At 37.6% G+C, this 20,083-nt stretch overlaps 1 protein-coding gene across 1 annotated transcript; it reads left to right on the forward strand.

Annotated features, from left to right (window-relative positions):
- Positions 1-1,144: 1,144 nt before the first annotated feature.
- On the forward strand, positions 1,145-2,131 carry LOC127681186 (olfactory receptor 508-like). Its single transcript, XM_052177233.1, has one exon. It carries the CDS (start codon positions 1,151-1,153, stop codon positions 2,129-2,131), a length of 981 nt encoding a protein of 326 aa, XP_052033193.1. The 5' UTR covers positions 1,145-1,150.
- The last annotated feature ends 17,952 nt before the right edge of the window (positions 2,132-20,083 follow it).

Consider the following 20,083-nt stretch of genomic DNA (forward strand, 5'->3'; position numbering starts at 1 on the left):
TAGTTTTGCTTGTTTTTATTGTTAACAAATGGTATAATATACACTAAAATATTCAAATTAAAATATCACAACATGGCATGTTTTAAAATACATAGTGATAAGTATTGTATAGTGCATTTCACTTATCTAGGGTACCATAAATTTTCAGTGAAAAAGTCAAATCCTTATCTTTCATCTGTGTTGCTAAACCCGACATTACATTTCTGTATAACATTTTGCATCCATGCCATATAGTGCTTACTTCAGCCTTGATACTGTTATGTTCATATGTTTTCTTTAAAAGGATGAATTTCACTGATATATTTCATATGTATACTCTGTGCAAGAAAAGTATGACACTAAAGTTCAGACATAGGAATATACAGTGTTCACGATGTAGCTTGCTATTCTTCAGTCAGTTTACATATAAAGTTATTAAGAAGTAGTCATATTTACATATATATATATATGATATGGTTATAGATGATGAAACATTTGGGAAGTGGAAAGGGCTAATGTGAAGAAGAGTAAAGAAGTAGGAGAGGGAAGTTGAGGTGAATATTATCAAAGTAAATCAAATTCTTGGATAAATCTGCCACAAAACCTATGGTTTTGTGCAGTGAAAATAAACTGATCACTTTAAACAAAGTTAAAATGTAACAGTGTAATATCAGAGCACACAATATTCAAAGCAAATGTGTATGTGTGTGTGTATGTGTGTGTGCATGTGTGACTATGTCTGTATGTATGTACCTGTGTCTGTATCTATGTTTTAGTGTGTGTGTGTGTGTGTGTGTGTGTGTGTGTGTGTGAGAGAGAGAGAGAGAGAGAGAGAGAGAGTTCATGCAGTTTCCCTCACTGAATTATTAAAAAAATGAGTTGTTCAATTTCAGTTGTTCTTTATTCCTCACTGGCATGTAAACTAACAACATGAGGCACAAATGATGTTTTACAACAAAAAATACTAATTTTTATTTCCCTTGAATTAATTGTCTACTATTTTAGTATTTATTTAAGATAGCACATGAAATATTTCTACTGACACGTATATACATAGTATCTGTATTCTGTTATTTACCTTATATAGCTTCTGCAAACATAGTAAGAGGCAATACTGTATTCCACTCTAACAGTTGACTGATTTCTTTCAATGGCAGTATTCCTATCATAGATGGAACCTGGAAACAATACAGTGGTAACAGAGCTGATTCTTTTGGGGTTTACAGAGGATGCTACAGTTCGTGCCATTTTATTTGTTGTGTTTCTAATAATCTACTCTGTCACCTTAATGGGCAATATGAGCATAATCGTGCTAATCAGAAGAAGCCCTCAGCTTCACACCCCCATGTACCTTTTCCTCAGCCATCTTGCATTTGTAGACATTGGGTACTCTTCATCAGTCACACCCATCATGCTGTGGGGCTTTCTCAGGAAAGAAACATTTATCCTTGTGGCTGGCTGTGTGACTCAACTCTGTTCTGTTGTGACATTTGGGTCAACTGAGTGCTTCCTGCTTGCTGCCATGGCCTATGACCGCTATGTGGCCATCTGCTCCCCTTTGCTCTATGCGACGCAGATGTCTTCCACAGTCTGTATTCTCCTAGTGGGAGCTTCCTACCTAGGTGGATGTGTGAATGCTTGGACATTTACTGGATGTTTATTAAATCTGTCCTTTTGTAGACCAAATAAAGTTAATCACTTTTTTTGTGACTATTCACCACTTTTGAAGATTTCGTGTACTCATGACTTTTTTTCTGAAATCATTCCAGCAATTTCTTCAGGCTCTATCATTGTGGTCACTGTGTTTATTATTGCATTGTCTTACATTTACATCCTTGTCTCAATCCTGAAGATGCGCTCCCCGGAGGGCCGCCAGAAGGCCTTCTCTACCTGCACCTCTCACCTCACTGCAGTCACTTTATTCTATGGGACCATTACCTTCATTTATGTGATGCCCAAGTCCAGCTACTCCACAGACCAGAACAAGGTGGTGTCTGTGTTCTACACAGTGGTGATCCCCATGTTGCACCCTCTCATCTATAGCCTCAGAAACAAGGATGTTAAGGAGGCCATGAAAAAAGTGATAGCTAACACTGGTAGCCATAATATCTGCAATTTTAAGCAGTGTAATAAGCTCGGTACTTCCAAATGAATGGACAGCATACTATGGAAATTTAAAACTGTATTTATCATATTTTAGACATAAATTTTATCATCTTAATATCAAGATCTTTATCATAGAACAATGGATTATCTAATGTGGCAATATTTAGCAAAATTACCATTGTTTTATCCTTTTATCAGCCACAATTTTCTGTATCTATAAACCACAAGTCTCTCATATAAGTTCTGTTTCTTTTGAATGTAGTCTTTATATTTGAAATTGGAGAATCATTTGGAATACTTTGAATAAGAGTGGAATTGCTTTATAAGATCTTAACCTGAAAGGAATTACCTTCTGCCTTATAGAAAGCTAAAGGTTGAAAACAGAGGTTTTGACAGAAGAAAACTTGCATTATCAGCAGGATTATTCTTTTGATACCTCATCTAGCCAGCTGCAGAGGTCACTCATATTCTCCCTCATCTATTGAATCTTCTTATTTAGAGACCTGCTGAACTCAATACCTAAAGGAGGTTCCTAAATACATCCTATTGGGGATAATTTGGGTTATCCCATGCCTGTGGAGATGAAAACGTAGGGATTCAGAGTTCTTGGATTGGTTTATTCCTGAGATATACTACGAATTTCTGTGATATCTTCTGGACTATATATTTCTTTGATGCCTCTGAAAACTGGAAATTCTTAGTGTTTTACACCTAATTCTGATGGTGTAATAATATTAAACTGATTATCCTGAATCGCACTAGTTTTCCATTTCATGATTTAATTTTTTTGTGCTTTAATGTATGCATTTTCTGTTTACATACCAATTATCTTCTGTGTAAATAACTTTTCATCAAAAGTATAACATTTTGATAATTATTTTGTCCTTAATAAAGATGTTAGTGAACATCAGATTAATCTTAATTTGTGTTATATTATAATAGTTTTTAAAATTTAAACTGATAAGAACTCATACTGTACTTGATTTGGGCCAAAATTCTAAAGAATGATGTTTTCTACTTTTTTCCCAGCAGTGTATCTTCAATCTTCCCGTCCTAGTCTGAATTCCTTAATCATTAGATTAAGCAGCACCCAAACGTCTGCCTCTCTGAAGCAGTCAAGGAAATGAGAGATTGGTTGAAGTCTCTGAAATTCTATTTTTCTAAGATTTTCCAATAATGTTTCAATAGCGAATTACATGAATTAAATTTTTACTCAAAATAACTAGCAGCTTTAACTGAAAGAGTCTTTACTGAAATTGGGTTCTGCATGAAGCATGAGAGGAGGATATTAACAACTAAATAACACTACATACATAAATGCTACATAAATATCATAATGTGATCAGGAAAATACCTCACCATATTGAGAGCAAAAAATGTCATTCTGTGGCTGAATTGTTTCTGTCTAGAAATGATCAGAAATTTGCTCATTTAATTTTATGAGTACAAGTTTTTCACCAGAATTTAGCAATAATACAAAAGGAAGGATAAAAATGTAGATATTTTCCTTGGGGATTTTAAATGTTTTTAAAGGGGGATGCATTACATATGCGACTTAAAAACCTTTATTTACCCAACACTCAAAACACTATAATATAAGATGGCACCTCCATAATGTCTCCACATGATCAGGATCTCGGCATTCTGTAGAGCATTTTCCCAGTTATTGTTTGATGAGGTAGTTTTAGCCCATTATTGGTGGTGCCACCTCTAGGCTAGTGATACAGCATTCATCAAGAAAACAAAAGAAAAACAACCTAAATGTTTATTTTGGGGGAGAATCTGTCACAAATATGTTCAGAAGAGGATGCATGGCATAAATGTCATTTCCAGAGTTCAACTTTGGATTAATGTCCTTAGTATTCATTTTCAAGATTTATCTTCCTATTATCCAAAGCACAATGTTATATGATCATTTGTAGTTTTCATGTGGTAATTTGAAGCCTCTGTTATGTAATAAATTAGGCATATTAAGTACCCAAACCACTAAATTATGATGGGTTTTCCCCAACATCTGTTCAATTTTTTTATTATATTCCTATGCAAACTCAGCTCTCCTATATTTTTATATTTTCAGTTAGAAATGAGTAAGCTTCTTTAGGGTGATTGTGTATTATTGTCTTCATATATTACCATTTACAGGGGTTTAGAGAAGGCAGAGAGTTGTAAGGAGCAGTGATTAAGAGTTTATCAACAGAAAAGATTAACAGAAAAGATCAAATATTTATGAATTTATATAAGGAAATGATAATTGTGGAGTATGGGAGTGAGTCTCTTATGAGTGTACATTGGTATATGAGGGAAGTTGTAAATCCACAGTGAAATCAATAGATCGCAGTGTGATTAAGGATTTTTTTCAAGTGTGGTCCTTAATGTGTGAATTCAGATTTCAAGAGAGAACTCAAATTAAATGTTTCATAACATACATACACACTATATCACCTTCCCTTAGTCTGTTAGGTCTTGGCAGTGCAGATTATCTGTGTTTATGGCCTTTTTGATGAAAAGGTCATGTTTAGCACTCAGTCACTCATGCATGTACTAATCCTCGTAATATATGCTAGTAAAGCCTATTAAAGCATTTTAAGGCATAGATATTATAGAAGTAAATAACCCAGGCTTCTTCCTCAAAGTGAGAACAAAGACTTAGGAGACAGAGACTCAAAAAATTAAAACTTAGATAAATAAATTTAAATGTTTAGAATATGCTATGGAGGCACACATAAAGCAAGATGAACTTCTCGGGGAATGAAATATTCTTTAAGGTCCTGGGTGAGTTATTTTCCTGTACATCTCTAGACTAACTTTCTCTGGATTTCTACTCACAAATATCAATCTGAACACCATCAAAGGATTTTAGCTATACTCCACCCTAGCACTAACCCTCTTGGATCCAGCCTAAGAAAAAGTTAGGTTGTAATGCCAAGTGAAAGATATCTGTACACAATTTGAATTATCATTATCATTGTCTTACATGAATATGCCTTAGGCAAAAGCATAAGCCAGAACATATAGACTCAACTTCTGAGGATTCAAGAAGAAATATCTACACTAAATAGCTCCTTTTATTCTTTCTGTTATACAAGTTAGTGACTTTGGGCAATATGAATCTTCTAATTTTGAAGTCATAAGTATAATATGGTTTTCATTGGTTTTTAATCAAAGAATTAGAAGGGCTAGACTCCTTCTGGGGCTTTAGGAAGGAATTGGTTTCTTCGCTTTTTGAGATTCCAGATGGTTTCATGTTCCTTGGTTTCTAGCATTCTTATTTAGTACATAATCAGCAAGATTCTGCTCCTTTGTCTTTAAGTCATCACTTCCCATGCATGTCCTTTCATTCAGTTTTCTGGTGCCAAGACAATTGAAGCTATAGTGATTCTACTTGAATAACAGATTTTGTCTCATCAGTAACATTGATTTCTGCTTTTGAATTAAACTAGCATATTCCTACTGGCTAATGACAGTTAACAGTTAATGACAGTATTGTTCTTTGGCATTTTGTTGACTAATTTTTAAAAATGTCCCCACCAAACTGGCCTGTGGGAAAGCCTGTGATATAGTATTTTCTCATTTAGTGATTCACGTGGGAGGTTCAAGCTTGTGGTGAATACTTCCACTTCTGTCTTGGTAGTCCTTGGATGTATAAGAATGGCTAGCTGACAAAAAAACCTGAGGATCCTCAGGTGTTACTACTATGTCCAATTTTCTGAATAACCACCAAACTGATTTCCTGAGAGTCTCTGCTCATTCCTGACAAATACAGAAGTGGATGCTCATAGCCAACCATTGGAATGACCACAGGGTCCCTAATAGAGGAGCTAGAGAAAGGACTGAAGGAGCTTGCAGCCTGACAGGAGAAAGAACAATATGAACCAACCAGTATCCCCATAGTTCCTAGGGACTAAACCACCAACTAAAGAGAATACATGGAAGGACCCATGGTTCCAGCTGCATATGGAGCAGAGGATGGCCTTGTTGAACATCAAAGGTAGGAGAGTCCCTTAGTCCTGAGAAGGCTCGATGCCTTCTCAGGACTAAGGATAATGCCATGACAGGAAAGCAGGAGTTGGTAGGTTGGTGAGCAGGGGATGGGAATTATGGGACAGGGTGTTTTATGATGGCAAACCAGGAAAGAGTATTAAATTTAAAATATAAATAAATTATCTAATAAAAATCCAAAAAATGTAAATTGAATTTATTTTTAACTACTACTGAAAATCATTATGGTTGATTATAATAATATCCCACTATGGGATATTATGTTATCATCTGGTACAAATACACAATATGTCCCATACATATTAAAAATAGGTAACACCTCAATCATCCATCATGTTTTCTCCAAAGGCAATTATCAACCTAAAAGTTAATGGCCTTCTTTGTGAAATTTCTAAATAAACATATTTCATGCTTTGGTCTACCCCACCCTTTTTCTCTCTCTGATGTCCCTCTTCTCTCTGCTCTATGTCATATACTTCTCAATCCTTCATAGTTCATCTTTGCTTTCAGGCCACTTTTGAAACAGTTTCTGCATATGAGAGAGTCTATGGCATGTTTTCTGTGATGTATGTGGGTCATTATAATTCCTGCCATTGCATAATAGCCTATGATGTATGCACAGCTTCTTTTCTTCACCTACTTTTCGGCTGTTGAGCTCCTAGGCTAAGGATATATTTTAGTTAAATAGTGGTACAATACATGTGAGTGGCTTTTGTATGATAATTTTATTGCCTTGTATATATGTCTTGAAGAGGTATATCCAGATCATACATTGATTCAGAAATATAGAGGACTCATATTATTTTCTGTAGTGGTTGTGTTAACATACATAACCAACAAGTCTTTTTTTCTTTTTATTAGATATTTGCTTTATTTACATTTTAAATGGCATCCCATTCCATATTACCCCTCCGAAAATCCCCTACCCCATCTCCCCTCCCCTGCTCACCCCCCCTCAATTTCCTGACTTGAATTCCCCTATTCTGGGGAACTGAGCCCTCACAGCACCCATGGTTTCTCCTCTCATAGATGTCTGAAATGGTCATCTCTGCTACTTATGTAGCTGGAGCTATGGGTCCCTCCATGAGTACTCCTTGTTTGGTGGATTAGAACTATACCAAGAATCAATGAACCCAGGAGTTGGTTCTTTGAAAAACCCAAAAAGTTAGATAAGCCCTTAGCCAAACTAACCAGAAGGCACAGAGACAGTATCCAAATCAGCAAAATCAAAAATGAAAAGGGAAACATAATAGCAGATACTGAGGAAATAAAAAAAAAAAACTCAGATCCTAGTACAAAAGCCTATACTCAACAAAAGTGGAAAATCTAGAGGAAATGTACAGTTTGCTAGACAAATACAAGGTTCAAAAGTTAAATCAGGATCAGATAAATGATCTAAACAATCCCATAACCCCTAAATAAATAGAAGTCATTAATAGTCTCCTAACCAAAAAAGCCCAGGACCGGAGGGGTTCAATGCAGAGTTCAATACCAGACCTCCAAAGAAGATTTAACAGTACTCTTCAAATTATTTCATAAAATAGAAACAAGGAACACAACCCATCTTATTTTATGAAGCTAAAATTACTTTGATACCTAAACCACACAAAGACCCAGTTTGTCCTGTATTTTCTGGATGTTTTGGGTCAGGAGCTTTTTGCATTTTGCATTTTCTTTGACTGTTGTGTCAATGCTTTCTATGGTATCTTCTGCATGTGAGATTCTCTCTCCTATCTCTTGTATTCTGTTGTTGATGCTTGGATTCATGACTCCTGACTTCTTTCCTAGGTTTTCTATGTCCAGAGTTGTTTCCCTTTGTGATTTATTTATTGTTTCTACCTCTATTTTTATATCCTTGATCATTTTGTTCAATTCCTTCACCTGTTTGGTTGTGCTTTCCTGTAATTCTTTAAGGGTTTCTACCTGTGTCCTCCTGTATTTCCTTTTTTTTCCATCCAACATCATCAGAATTTATTAAATAACAATAAATCCACAAGCTACACAGGTTTTGTTGGCTATGATTTGCCAAGTAGTCCTTATTTTCCTTGATAGATGCCCAAAGCAAACACAGATTCTATTATTCCAATCTTAACTATTACTAACTCTCTTATCACACAATGTGCATATGTGTGTATATGGACATACATACAAAGAGTTATAGATAATTTGTAATACATGTATTCTGTAATATATAAGAACAATATGTAAAATTCATAATATAATGTATTATAACTATATTATATAGCAGTTAATATTATATAAAATATACTGTATAAATAAATATGAAATATATTAATTATGGAATATTTATATATAAAATGTGTATATATGTATGGAATAACAGACATATACACACAGAGAATAGCTATGGTTCACAACAGAGTTTGAGGAATTTCTAAACAAGTCTTACTAGGCAAGGGTAGATACAGAAGCAGAGAGGTCGTGAAGGTGGTTAGCCATTAACAAACCAGTGTGTCTGGTCCCTGAGTCTCAGGGGAGCTGCCCAGGCAAGGTGGAGATTGACTCCACAGAGGCAATGTGCAGAACCAGGTCCAGATGGACAAATGAAGTGATGGACAGATGCTGGTTCACATAGGCTGTGTTATCATCAGGGAAAAGAATTGACACCCCTAGGGCAGTCAGAAATCCTTTGTCTATAGATTCCTTGATACACATATACCCGATGATCAGGTGACAGGCCAGTGACTGGGGGCCCCTCTGTGTAGGAACCAGATAAGGTAGTTCATCCTTTTCTCAGCCTATTTGTGCTTGATAAATTCTCAAATCTGGACTTCCTGGTATGATTTAAATATGCCCACATGTTTGTGTGATTTGAATTCACTTTGATAATTTTTTATTAATATTTTTATTTTCTATATTCTTTGTTTACATTCCAAATGATTTCCCCTTTCCCGGATCCCCCCTCCTCATATGTCCCATAAACCTTTTTCTCTCCATCCATTCTCCTATTACCTCCCTCCTTTTCTTCTCTGTCCTTATATTCCCCTCCAATGATAGATCAATCCTTTCCAGGATCAGGACCTTCTCCATACTTCTTCATGGGAGTCATTTATTATGCGATTTGTGCCTTGGGTATTCAGGGATTTGGAGCTAATTAATATCCACTTATCAGAGATTGCATTCCATGTGTATTCTTTTGTGACTGGGCTACCTCACTTAGGATGATATTTTCCAGATCAAGCCATTTGCCTAAAAATTTTGTGAATTCATTGTTTCTAATTGCTGAGTAGTATTCCATTGTGTAAATATACCACATTTTCTGTATCCATTCCTCCTTTGAGGGGCATCTGGGTTCTTTCCAGCTTCTGGCTATCATAAATAATGCTGCTATGAACATAATGGAGCATGTGTCTTTATTGCATGCCAGGGAATCCTTTGGGTATATGCCCAGGAGAGGTATAGCAGGGTCCTCCGGAAGTGTCATGTCCAGTTTTCTGAGGAACTGCCAGACTGATTTCCAAAGTGGTTGTAACATCTTACAGCCCCACCAGCAGTGGAGGAGTGTTCCTCTTTCTCCACATTCTCGCCAACACCTGCGGTCTCCTGTGTTTTTGACCTTAGCCATTCTGACTGGTGTAAGGTGAAATCTCAGGGTTGTTTTGATTCGCATTTCCCTAATGACTAATGATGTTGAGCACTTCTTAAGGTGCCTCTCAGCCATCCAAATTTCTTCAGGTGAGAATTCTTTGTTTAGATCTGTACCCCATTTTTAATAGGGTTATTTGGTTCCCTGGGGTCCAACTTCTTGAGTTCTTTGTATATATTGGATATTAGCCCTCTATCAGATGTAGGGTTGGTGAATATCCTTTCCCAATTTGATGGTTGCCGTTTTGTCCTTTTAACAGTGTCCTTTGCCTTACAGAAAGTTTGTAATTTTATGAGGTCCCATTTGTCAATTCTTGATCTTACAGCATAAGCTATTGGAAATTTCCCCCCGTGCCCATGTCCTCTAGGGTCTTCCCCAGTTTCTTTTCTATTAGTTTCAGTGTGTCTGGTTTTACATGGAGGTCCTTGATCCACTTGGAGTGAAGTTTAGTACATGGAAATAAGAATGGATCAATTCGCATTCTTCTACATGCTGACCTCCAATTGAACCAGCACCATTTGTTGAAAAGGCTATCTTTTTTCCACTGGATGTTTTTGGCTCCTTTGTCGAAGATCAAGTGACCATAGGTGTGTGGATTCATTTCTGGATCTTCAATTCTATTTCATTTGTCCACTTGTCTGTCACTGTGCCAATACCATGCAGTTTTTAATACTATTGCTCTGTAGTATTGCTTGAAGTCAGGGATACTGATTCCCCCAGAATTTCTTTTGTTGTTGAGAATAGTTTTAGCTATCCTGGGTTTTTTGTTATTCCAGATGAATTTGAGAATTGCTTTTTCTAACTCTGTGAAGAACTGAGTTGGGATTTTGATGGGGATTGCATTGAAACTGTAGATTGCTTTTGGCAAGATGGCCATTTTAACTATATTAATCCTGCCGATCCACGAGCATGGCAAATTTTTCCATTTTCTGAGGTCTTCATCGATTTCATTCTTCAGAGACCTGAAGTTCTTGTCATATAGATCTTTCACTTGTTTGGTTAGAGTCACACCAAGATACTTTATATTGTTTGTGGCTATTGTAAAGGTTGTCATTTCCCTAACTTCTTTCTCAGCCTGCTTATCCTTTGAGTATAGGAAGGCAACTGATTTGCTTGAGTTGATTTGATAACCAGCCACTTTGCTGAAGTTGTTTATCAGCTGTAGGAGTTCTCTGGTGGAGGTTTTCAGGTCACTTAAATAGACTATCATGTCATCTGCAAATAGTGATAATTTGACTTCTTCCTTTCCAATTTGTATCCCCTTGATCTCCATATGTTGTCTAATTGCTCTAGCTAGAACTTCAAGTACAGTATTGAAAAGATATGGAGAGAGAGGACAGCCTTGTCTAGTCCCTGATTTTAGTGGGATTGCTTCAAGTTTCTCTCCATTTAGTTTGATGTTGGCTACCGGTTTGCTGTATATTGCTTTAACGATGTTTAGGTATGGGCCTTGAATTCCTGTTCTTTACAAGACTTTTAGCATGAAAGGATGCTGAATTTTGTCAAATGCTTTTTTTGCATCTAATGAGATGATCATAGGGTTTTTTCTTTGAGTTTGTTTATGTAGTGGATAACATTGATGGATTTCCTTATATTGAACCATCCCTGCATCCCTGGGATGAAGCCTACTTGATCATGGTGGATGATCATTTTGATGTGTTCTTGGATTCGGTTGGCAAGAATTTTATTAAGTATTTTTGCATCAATATTCGTAAGAGAATTTGGCCTGAAGTTCTCTTTCTTTGTTGGATCTTTGTGTGGTTTTGGTATCAGCATAACTGTGGCTTCATTGTATCCCTGTTTAGTTTCTGTTTTCCTGATTGGTCCATTGAGGAAAGTGCAGTGTTGAAGTCACCCACAATTATTGTGTTAGGTGCAATGTGTGCTTTGAGCTTTAACAAAGTTTCTTTTACGAAAGAGGGTTCCCTTGCATTTGGAGCATAGATGTTCAGGACTGAGAGTTCTTCTTGTTGTATTTTTCCTTTGACCAGCAAGAAGTTTCCCTCAGAGTCTCTTTTGATGACTTTGGGTTGAAAGTCAATTTTATCTGATATTAGAATGGCTACTCCAGCTTGTTTCCTGAGACCATTTGCTTGTAAAATTGTCTTCCAGCCTTTTACTCTAAGTTAGTGTTTGTCTTTGACCCTGAGGTGTATTTCCTGTATGCAGCAAAATGTAGGGTCCTGTTTATGTATCCAGTCAGTTAGTCTATGTCTTTTTATTGGGGCATTGAGTCCATTGATGTTAAGAGATATTAAGGAATATAAACAAAGAATATAGAAAATAAAAATATAAAAAAATAGAAAAAAAGAGATATTAAGGAATAGTGATTGTTACTTCCTGTCATTTTTGATGCTATTTTAAAATTTGATTGGTTAACTTCTTTTGGGTTTGATGAGAGAAGGTTACTATCTTGCTTTTTCCAGGGTGAAGTTTCCCTCCTTGTATTGGTGTTTTCCTCCTATTATCCTTTGTAGGGCTGGGTTTGTGGATAGATATTGGGTAAACTTGGTTTTGTCATGGAATATCTTAGTTTCTCCATCTACGGTGATTGAGAGTTTTGCTGGGTATAGTAGTTTTGGCTGGCATTTGTGTTCTCTTAGAGTCTGCATGAGATCTGCCCAGGATCTTCTAGCTTTCATAGTCTCAGGTGAAAAGTCTGCTGTGATTCTGATAGGTCTTCCTTTATATGTTACTTGGCCTTTCTCTCTTACTGCCTTTAATATTCTTTCTTTGTTTAGTACATTTGGTGTTTTGATTATTATGTGACGGGAAGTATTTCTGTTCTGGTCCAGTCTGTTTGGAGTTCTGTAGGCTTCTTGTATATTCATGGGCATCTCTCTCTTTAGGTTAGGGAAGTTTTCTTCCATAATTTTATTGAAGATATTTGCTGGCCCTTTAAGTTGTAAATCTTCACTCTCATCTATGCCTATAATCCTTATATTTGATCTTCTCATTGTGTCCTGGATTTCCTGGATATTTTGGGTTACAAGCTTTTTGCATTTTGCATTTTCTTTAACTGTTGAGTCCATGGTTTCTATGGAATCTTCAGCATCTGAGATTCTTTCTTCTATCTCTTATATTCTGTTGTTGACATTTGCATCTATGTCCCCTGATTTCTTCCCAAGGTTTTCTATCTCCAAAGTTGTCTCCCTTTGAGTTTTCTTAGTTGTTTCTACTTCTGATTTTAGATCCTGGATGGTTTTGCTTAGCTCCTTCACTTGCTTGTTTGTGCTTTCCTGTAATTCTTTAAGAGATTTTTGTGTTTCCTCTTTCATGACCTCAGCCTGTTGACCAAAGTTCTCCTGTATTTCTTTAAGTGTTTTTTGGGTTTCCTCCTTATTGGCTTTTGTATTCTCCTGAATTTCTTTCAATGATTTTTGTGTTTCCCTTGTAAGGGCTTCTAACTTTTGATCCATTTTCTCCTGAATTTCTTTAAGTATGTCCTTCATGTGTTCCTGTTCCAGAATCATGACCAGTGATTTTAAATCCATATCTTATTTTTCTGTCGTGATGGGGTATCCAGGACATGCTGTTCAAGGAGAATTTAGTTCAGATGCTGCCATATTGCCTTGATTTCTGTTAGTGACATTCATGCGTTTGCCTTTTGCCATCTAGTTCTCACTGGTGTTAATTGGTCTTGTCAATGCTGGACTTATCAGTGCAAGCTGCCTCTTCCCAGGTGGCCTCTGGTGCACAGCTGACCTCTTCCACTGCCTGGAGACAGGGTGCTGTGGCCCAGGCTCCAGTCTGCTTCTGGGTGCACACCAGGTCTCCTGCACTTCCTGGGGACTGAGTGCTGTGGCCCAGACTGTTCAGATTCTGAAGCAGACACCTAAGGCTCCCACAGGGGCCTGCTGGACTCACCAGAGCACACTGACTCCTCCCTGCCGGCCTCCTGGATGCCCCTCCCGCCTCTTGCAGGACCTGGAAATGTGGTGTTGCAGCCCAGGCTGTTCTGGATCCCGAAGCGGAGATCTGAAGGCTCCCACCAGAGGCCTCAGGACTGGAACCCAAGCTCCATGCCGAAGCAAGCTGTGTGCTCCCAGTCTGCTCCCTCCTGTATTTCCTTAATGGAGTTAGTTATGTTCTTGTTGAAGTCCTCTATCAGCATCATGATCTGTGATTTTATATCCAAATCTTGCTTTTCTTGTCTGTTGTGGGTCTTGCTGTTGTGGGAGAATTGGGTTTGGATGGTGATATGTTGCCTTGATTTCTGTTGGTAATACGTTTGCCTTTTGCCATCTGGTTATCTCTGGTGTTAGTTGGTCCTACTGTTTCTGTCTGGTTCTTGTCCCTCCTGTTTGCCTGCAAGCCTATCTCAGCATCCCTGGGTGACCGCCTCTCCCCTGGAACAGAGTGCTGTGGGGCTACCCAGCTGCTGGGTGCAGTTGGGGCCTAGTCGGACCCTGTCCCAGCTGTTCTGGCCCTCTGGTATTCCCTGTGCTCCTGGTTGTACCCACCTGCTTAGTTTCAGGGGTGAAGATGCTGGCCTCACCTCTACATGTGAGAGTCAGATCACTTCCTGCAGAATGATCTGGCAGCATAGGTACACAGAAGGTTGTGGTGTTGCCCAGGTCCTGGGCACATGTTGGGGCCCTGGTGGACTGTGTTCCAGTTATTCTGGCAGTCATGTGTTCCCTGTGTTCCTGTCTATATCCACCTGCTCAGTCCAAGAGATTCTGTTTTTATGTGTCCCTTTTCATTTCTGATTTTCTTAATTTGGATACTGTTTCTGTGCCCTCTGCTTAGTCTGGCTAAGGGTTTATCTATCTTGTTGATTTCACAAAGAATCAGCTCCTGGTTTTGTTGATTCTTTGTATAGTTCTTTTGGTTTCTACTTGGTTGATTTCAGCTCTGAGTTTGATGATTTTCTCTCATCTACTTCTCTTGGGTGTAATTTGCTTCTTTTTGTTCTAGATGTTTCACATGTGCTGTCAAGCTGCTAGTGTAAGCTCTCTCTAGTTTCCTTTTGGAGGAGCTTAGAGCTATGAGTTTTCTACTTACCACTGCTTTCATTGTGTTCCATAAGTTTTGGTATGATGTGTGTGTCTTAATTTTCATTAAATTCTAAAATGTCGTTTTAATTTCTTTATTTCTTCCTTGACCAAGTTATCATTGAATAGAGCATTGCTCATCTTCTATGTGTATGCTTGTATTCAATTGTTTTTGTTGGAATGTAACACCAACCTTAGTCTGTGGTCATCTGATAGGGTGAATGGGATTATTTAAATCTTATTTTATCTGTTGAGGGCTGATTTATGACCAATTACATGGTTAATTTTGGAGAAGGTACCATGAGGTGCTTAGAAGAAGGTATTGTCTTTTGATTTAGGATGCAATGTTCTATAGGTATCTGTTAATCCATTTGGTCAACTTCTGTTAATTTCACCGTGTCTCTGTTTAGTTTGTTTCCATGATCTGTCCATTGCTGAGAGTAGAGTGTTGAACACACTATTATTGTTTGGGGTGTGATGTGTGCTTTGAGCTTTAGTAAAGTTTCCTTTATGAATGTGGTGTCCTTGCATTTGGAGCATAGATGTTCAGAATTGTGAGTTCTTCTTGGTAGATTCTTCCTTTGACCAGGATGTAGTGTCCTTCTGTATCATTTTGATAAGTTGATTTTCTTCAGTATTCAAATGGCTTGCTTCTTGGAACCATTTTTTTGAAAAATTTTTTCCAATTTTTTTAATCTGATGTAGTGTCTGCCTTTGACACTGAAGTGTCTTTAAAGTACATAAAGGAGCAATATGCTGGATCCTGTTTATATATCCAGTTTTTTTTATTTATTTATTTATTTATTTTTTTAGTCTGTGTCTTTTTATTGGGGGAATTGAATGCATTGATATAAAGAGATATTAAGGAAAAGTGGTTGTTTCTTCTTGTTATTTTTGTTGTTAGAGGTGGTATTATGTTTTTGTTACTATCTTCTTTTGTGTTTGTTGAAAGATTGCCTTCTTGCTTTTTCTAGAGGGTAGTTTCTCTCCTCTTGTTGGCATTTTCCATCTAATATTTTTTATGGAGTTTGTTTTGTGGAAAGATTTTTTGTAAATTTCGTTTTGTCACAGAACATCTTGTTTTCTCCTTCTGTGGTAATTGAGAGTTTTGCTGGGTAGAGTTGCCTAGGATGGCATTTGTGTTCTCTTAGGGTCTGTATGACATCAGCCCAGGATCTTCTAGCTTTCATAGTCTCTGGTGAGAAGTCTGTTGTAATTCTGATAGTCCTGCCTTAATATGTTACTTGACCATTTCCACATACTGCTTTCAGTATTCTTTCTTTGTTTAGTGCATTTGTTGTTTTGCCTATTATGTGACAGGAGGAATTTCTGTTCTTACCAAGTCTATTTGGAATTCTGTAGGCTTCCTGTATGTTCATGTTCATTTTGTCCTGTATTTCTTGGATGTTTTGGGTTAGGAGCACTTTGTCTTTTGCATTTTCTTTGACTGTTGTGTCAATGTTTTCTATGGTATTTTCTGCATCCGAGAGTCTCTCTTTTGTCTCTTGTATTTTGTTGTTGATTCTTGTATCTATGACTCCTGATTGCTTTCCCAGGTTTTATAGCTCTAGAGTTGGGTCATTTTGTGATTCCTTTATTGTTTATAGTTCCTTTTTTAGATTTTGGATGTTTCTGTTCATTTCCTTCACCTTTTTTTTAATTGTGTTTTTCTGTAATTCTTTAAGGGATTTTTGTGTTTCCTTTTTAGGGCTTCTGCCTATTTACATGTGTTCTTCTGTATTTCTTTAAGGGAGTTATTTATGTCCTTTTAAAGTCCTCTATCATTATTATGAGAATTGATTTTAGATCCCAATGTCGCTTTTCCTGTGTGGTGGTATATCCATGAGTTCCTATGGTGGGAGAATTGAGTTCGGATGATGCCAAGTTACCTTGGTTACTGTTATTTATATTCTTATGTTTGCCTCTTCCCATCTGATCATCTCTAGTGCTACCTGCCCTTGCTATATATGACTGGAGCCTGTCCTTTCTGTGGTCCTGGTTGTGTTAGAACTCTTCAGAGTACAGATGTCTCTGTGGTCCTGGGCATCAAGCTGCCTCTGGTGCCCCAAGATCCTGGTGTGACCAAGCTCCTGGGATCTTGGAATCCTGTGATCCTGTGATCCTGGGCATCTTAGATTGACTAGGAGTGGAGATTCCTCTGAGTGTTATGGGACTGACTGCAGAGTTCACAGGCAAGGTTAAACCAGCTCAGACTGGACGGTACCTATGCCACGGGTTGGGCAGGGTTCCTGTGTTCCTGGATCCTGCTAGTCCCAGTTTTGCCTGGTGGTGTTGGCACAGATGTTATGTCCTCCTCACCTCTGATCCCATGATCCTGGGTATGTCAGAGCACCTGGAAGTAGCACTTCCTCTGGGTGTTCTGGCTTCAGCGTTTATACCCAAGGTAATCCAGCCCAGACCAGAATTTCGTTTTAAAAGGAGATCTCTCATATACATAAAAGTTATATTATGATCTTTGTTATGTGCTTTATCTATGTTGCAATTCTCAGGGCTTGCTGTGGTAGGGTTGCTGGGCTCTAATAGAGATACATTGTCTTGGCTATTAGTTCTTGGCTATACTACCCTACATACCCCTGATATTGTCAGCACATCATTTTTTATTTTCTGTGATTGTGTACATTTCAAGTATCTCAGACATTTTTAGTAAAATAAGTATATTATGTATAATATTGATTATGTTGATTCATATCAATATTAACCAAAAGTTACTGGTTTCATTTCTTTCTTCATAGGTTGCTTTCACTGACTTCCATGTTTAGTATTCCTGGATTTTCCTTGGCTTGTCAATTTCTTTCTCTATGCTCAATAAAGTAACTTGAGTCTTGACTTATTCATTAATTCAATTTACTTTGAGATATCACTGGATTTTGACCACATTGAAGTTCATGGTTACAGCTTTGTAATTCCTGTCTGTGTATTGCTTGATCACTTATATTTCTCTTCTCCTGAGAACATGTGTGATATCTACCAATATTATGTCTCCAGTAATGAACCCTAGTATTTTCTTTTGCTTCACTCATTCCCAAAGAACATTAAATATAGAGACCATGTAGCTAGTATTTTCTTCCTAATTATAAAATTCTTCATATTGAGATAGAATATTTGCATGTTAGATTCTCCTTCTTCCCACCACTCACCCCTGATTATGCCCATATTTTTATAGATATTCACAGAATTGTTATTCTCTAAACCCTATTTTGATATTAAACCTAATATTTATTAGTTTTTCTAGTTGTGGTACCCATGGATTTCACTAAAATGATCAGTGGTAACTAAAACCTTGTTGCAACTGAAAACTCAAAAGTAAATCACATGCTTATGACTGAGTGCTGAATTCACACAACACTCTGTACAGAGATAGCACCACATCCCAGAAGAATCTGAAGATATTCTGCAGTCCCTACTAGGGTTCGGGGCTCCCAGTGAGGCCTGTATTGAATACTCCCTGTCTTACCTTATCAATCTCCTTTGTTCACTTGGTTTTCTTTTGTTTTTTGTTTTTTTGTTGTTGTTTATGCTTTGTTTTCTCCTTTTTCACCCATACTTCTCAAACCAAACTCATTGTTCATTTCTATAATCCCACTGAAGAAGTTAAGTTCCATTTTGAGTATTTATCATTTACAATCCCAGTGGCATAGAATAGTGTTTTCTTCCAGTAAAAAGTCAAGCTATAAATTGGAGGGATTAGGTGCCATCCCACAGTCAAAAACTGTGACCATAATTATTCCTGTGTGAAAGAACTGCAGGAACAAAAATGGAGAAGATCCTGAGGAAAAGGAGATAAAGTGACCAGCCCAAATTGAGATTCAGCTTCAGGAAAGGCCCCAAGGCCTGACACTATTACTGAGGCTATGGTATGCTTACAAACATGGGCCTATCATGACTGCCCTCTGAAAGGCCCAACAAGCATCTGATACAGATGCAGATATTTACACCTAACCAATGGACAGAAGCTGGTGACCCCTGTGCTTGAATTAGGAAAAAGCTGGAAGAAGTTGAGGAGGAGGGCAACCCCATAGGAAGACCAGCAGTCTCAACTAACCTGTACCCCTGAGATCTTTCAGAAACCGAGCCACCAACCAGGCAGCATACATCTCCTGATATGAAGCCCCTTGCACATATACAGCAGAGGACTGCTGGGTCTGAATTCAGTCAGAGAAGATGCACCTAACCCATGAGAGGCTTGGAGCCCTAGGGAGTGGGGAAGTCTGGTGGGGTGGGGAGGCGGGAAGTGGGAACATCCTCCTGCAGACAAGGGAGATGGGAGGAGGTATAGCATGGGAACAGTCACAGGGTGGACTGGCAGGGGGATAAAATCTGGACTGTAAAAAAAGATTGAAGTATAAAATAAATAAAAACAACAAAAAATATTAGTGATTCTAATATTAAAAAATAGTGCTTTACATGTCAAAATTTCAAAATAAAATTTGAAATTGTGAAGGTCATCACAATTTCAAGTGAACAACATACAAAACAGTCCCAGCATACAGAGAAGATTATGGCTCTGAAGTCTTCAAAGTCTTTCTAAACTAAATTCCATGACTTTCTAAAGTCATAAAGTCTTTCTAAATCTTTTCTATTTTCAATCTCATTGTCAGACTTACAAGCTTGAATCTTCTGAAAAAGTGTTTTGGTTTGTTTCTCTTGGTTCCTAGAAATTCAGGAACCTGCTCCTTCTAGCACAAGATCTCACATGTTGTACCTGATATAGAAAGTCACAGATTATCACAGGCAGGAGGCCAGAACTTGGCCAGGGGCATGCAGACCAGAAGTTCATGGAGGAAGGGGTCCTGAATACAGGGAAGACGTTTGTATTATTTTCAGCATTGGTTAGAAACATTTAATTTATTTTTTCATACACATGAATGAGTACTGAATTTACACAACTAACTGTACGGAAATAGCACCCTATCCCAGAAGAATCTGAGGCCATGTTTCAGTACTTAGAAGAGTTTTTGGGATCCAAGTGAGGACTATTTTGAACACTCCCTGCCTTTGCGCATCAATCTCCTATGTTCACTGTTTTGTTGTTTTTGTTTTGTCTTGTTTATGGTCTGTTTTGTTTTTTTGATACTACTTAACTCAAACTCAACTAGGTAGTGGTTAATGTAGAAGCCTACAGCTAATCAAAGTAGTTTTTTTTGTCACCTGAACATGGGTCATCTATACAAATCTCCACCTTACAATTCACAGAGAATTTCATAGAAGGGGAGTTGGAAAGAATGTAAGAGAGAGCAGATAAAGAGAATCCCTGTGTAATCCTGATTTCTAAATATAACAAGGCTGCTGCACAATTAATATGATTACTTTCACAAGATCATGCCAATTCATATTCCAGCAGGAGTGGAAGAAAAAGAGTCTCCATGATCCTCAG

The sequence above is a fragment of the Apodemus sylvaticus genome, chromosome 1, assembly GCF_947179515.1.
Source record: "Apodemus sylvaticus chromosome 1, mApoSyl1.1, whole genome shotgun sequence".
Lineage (NCBI taxonomy): Eukaryota > Metazoa > Chordata > Mammalia > Rodentia > Muridae > Apodemus > Apodemus sylvaticus.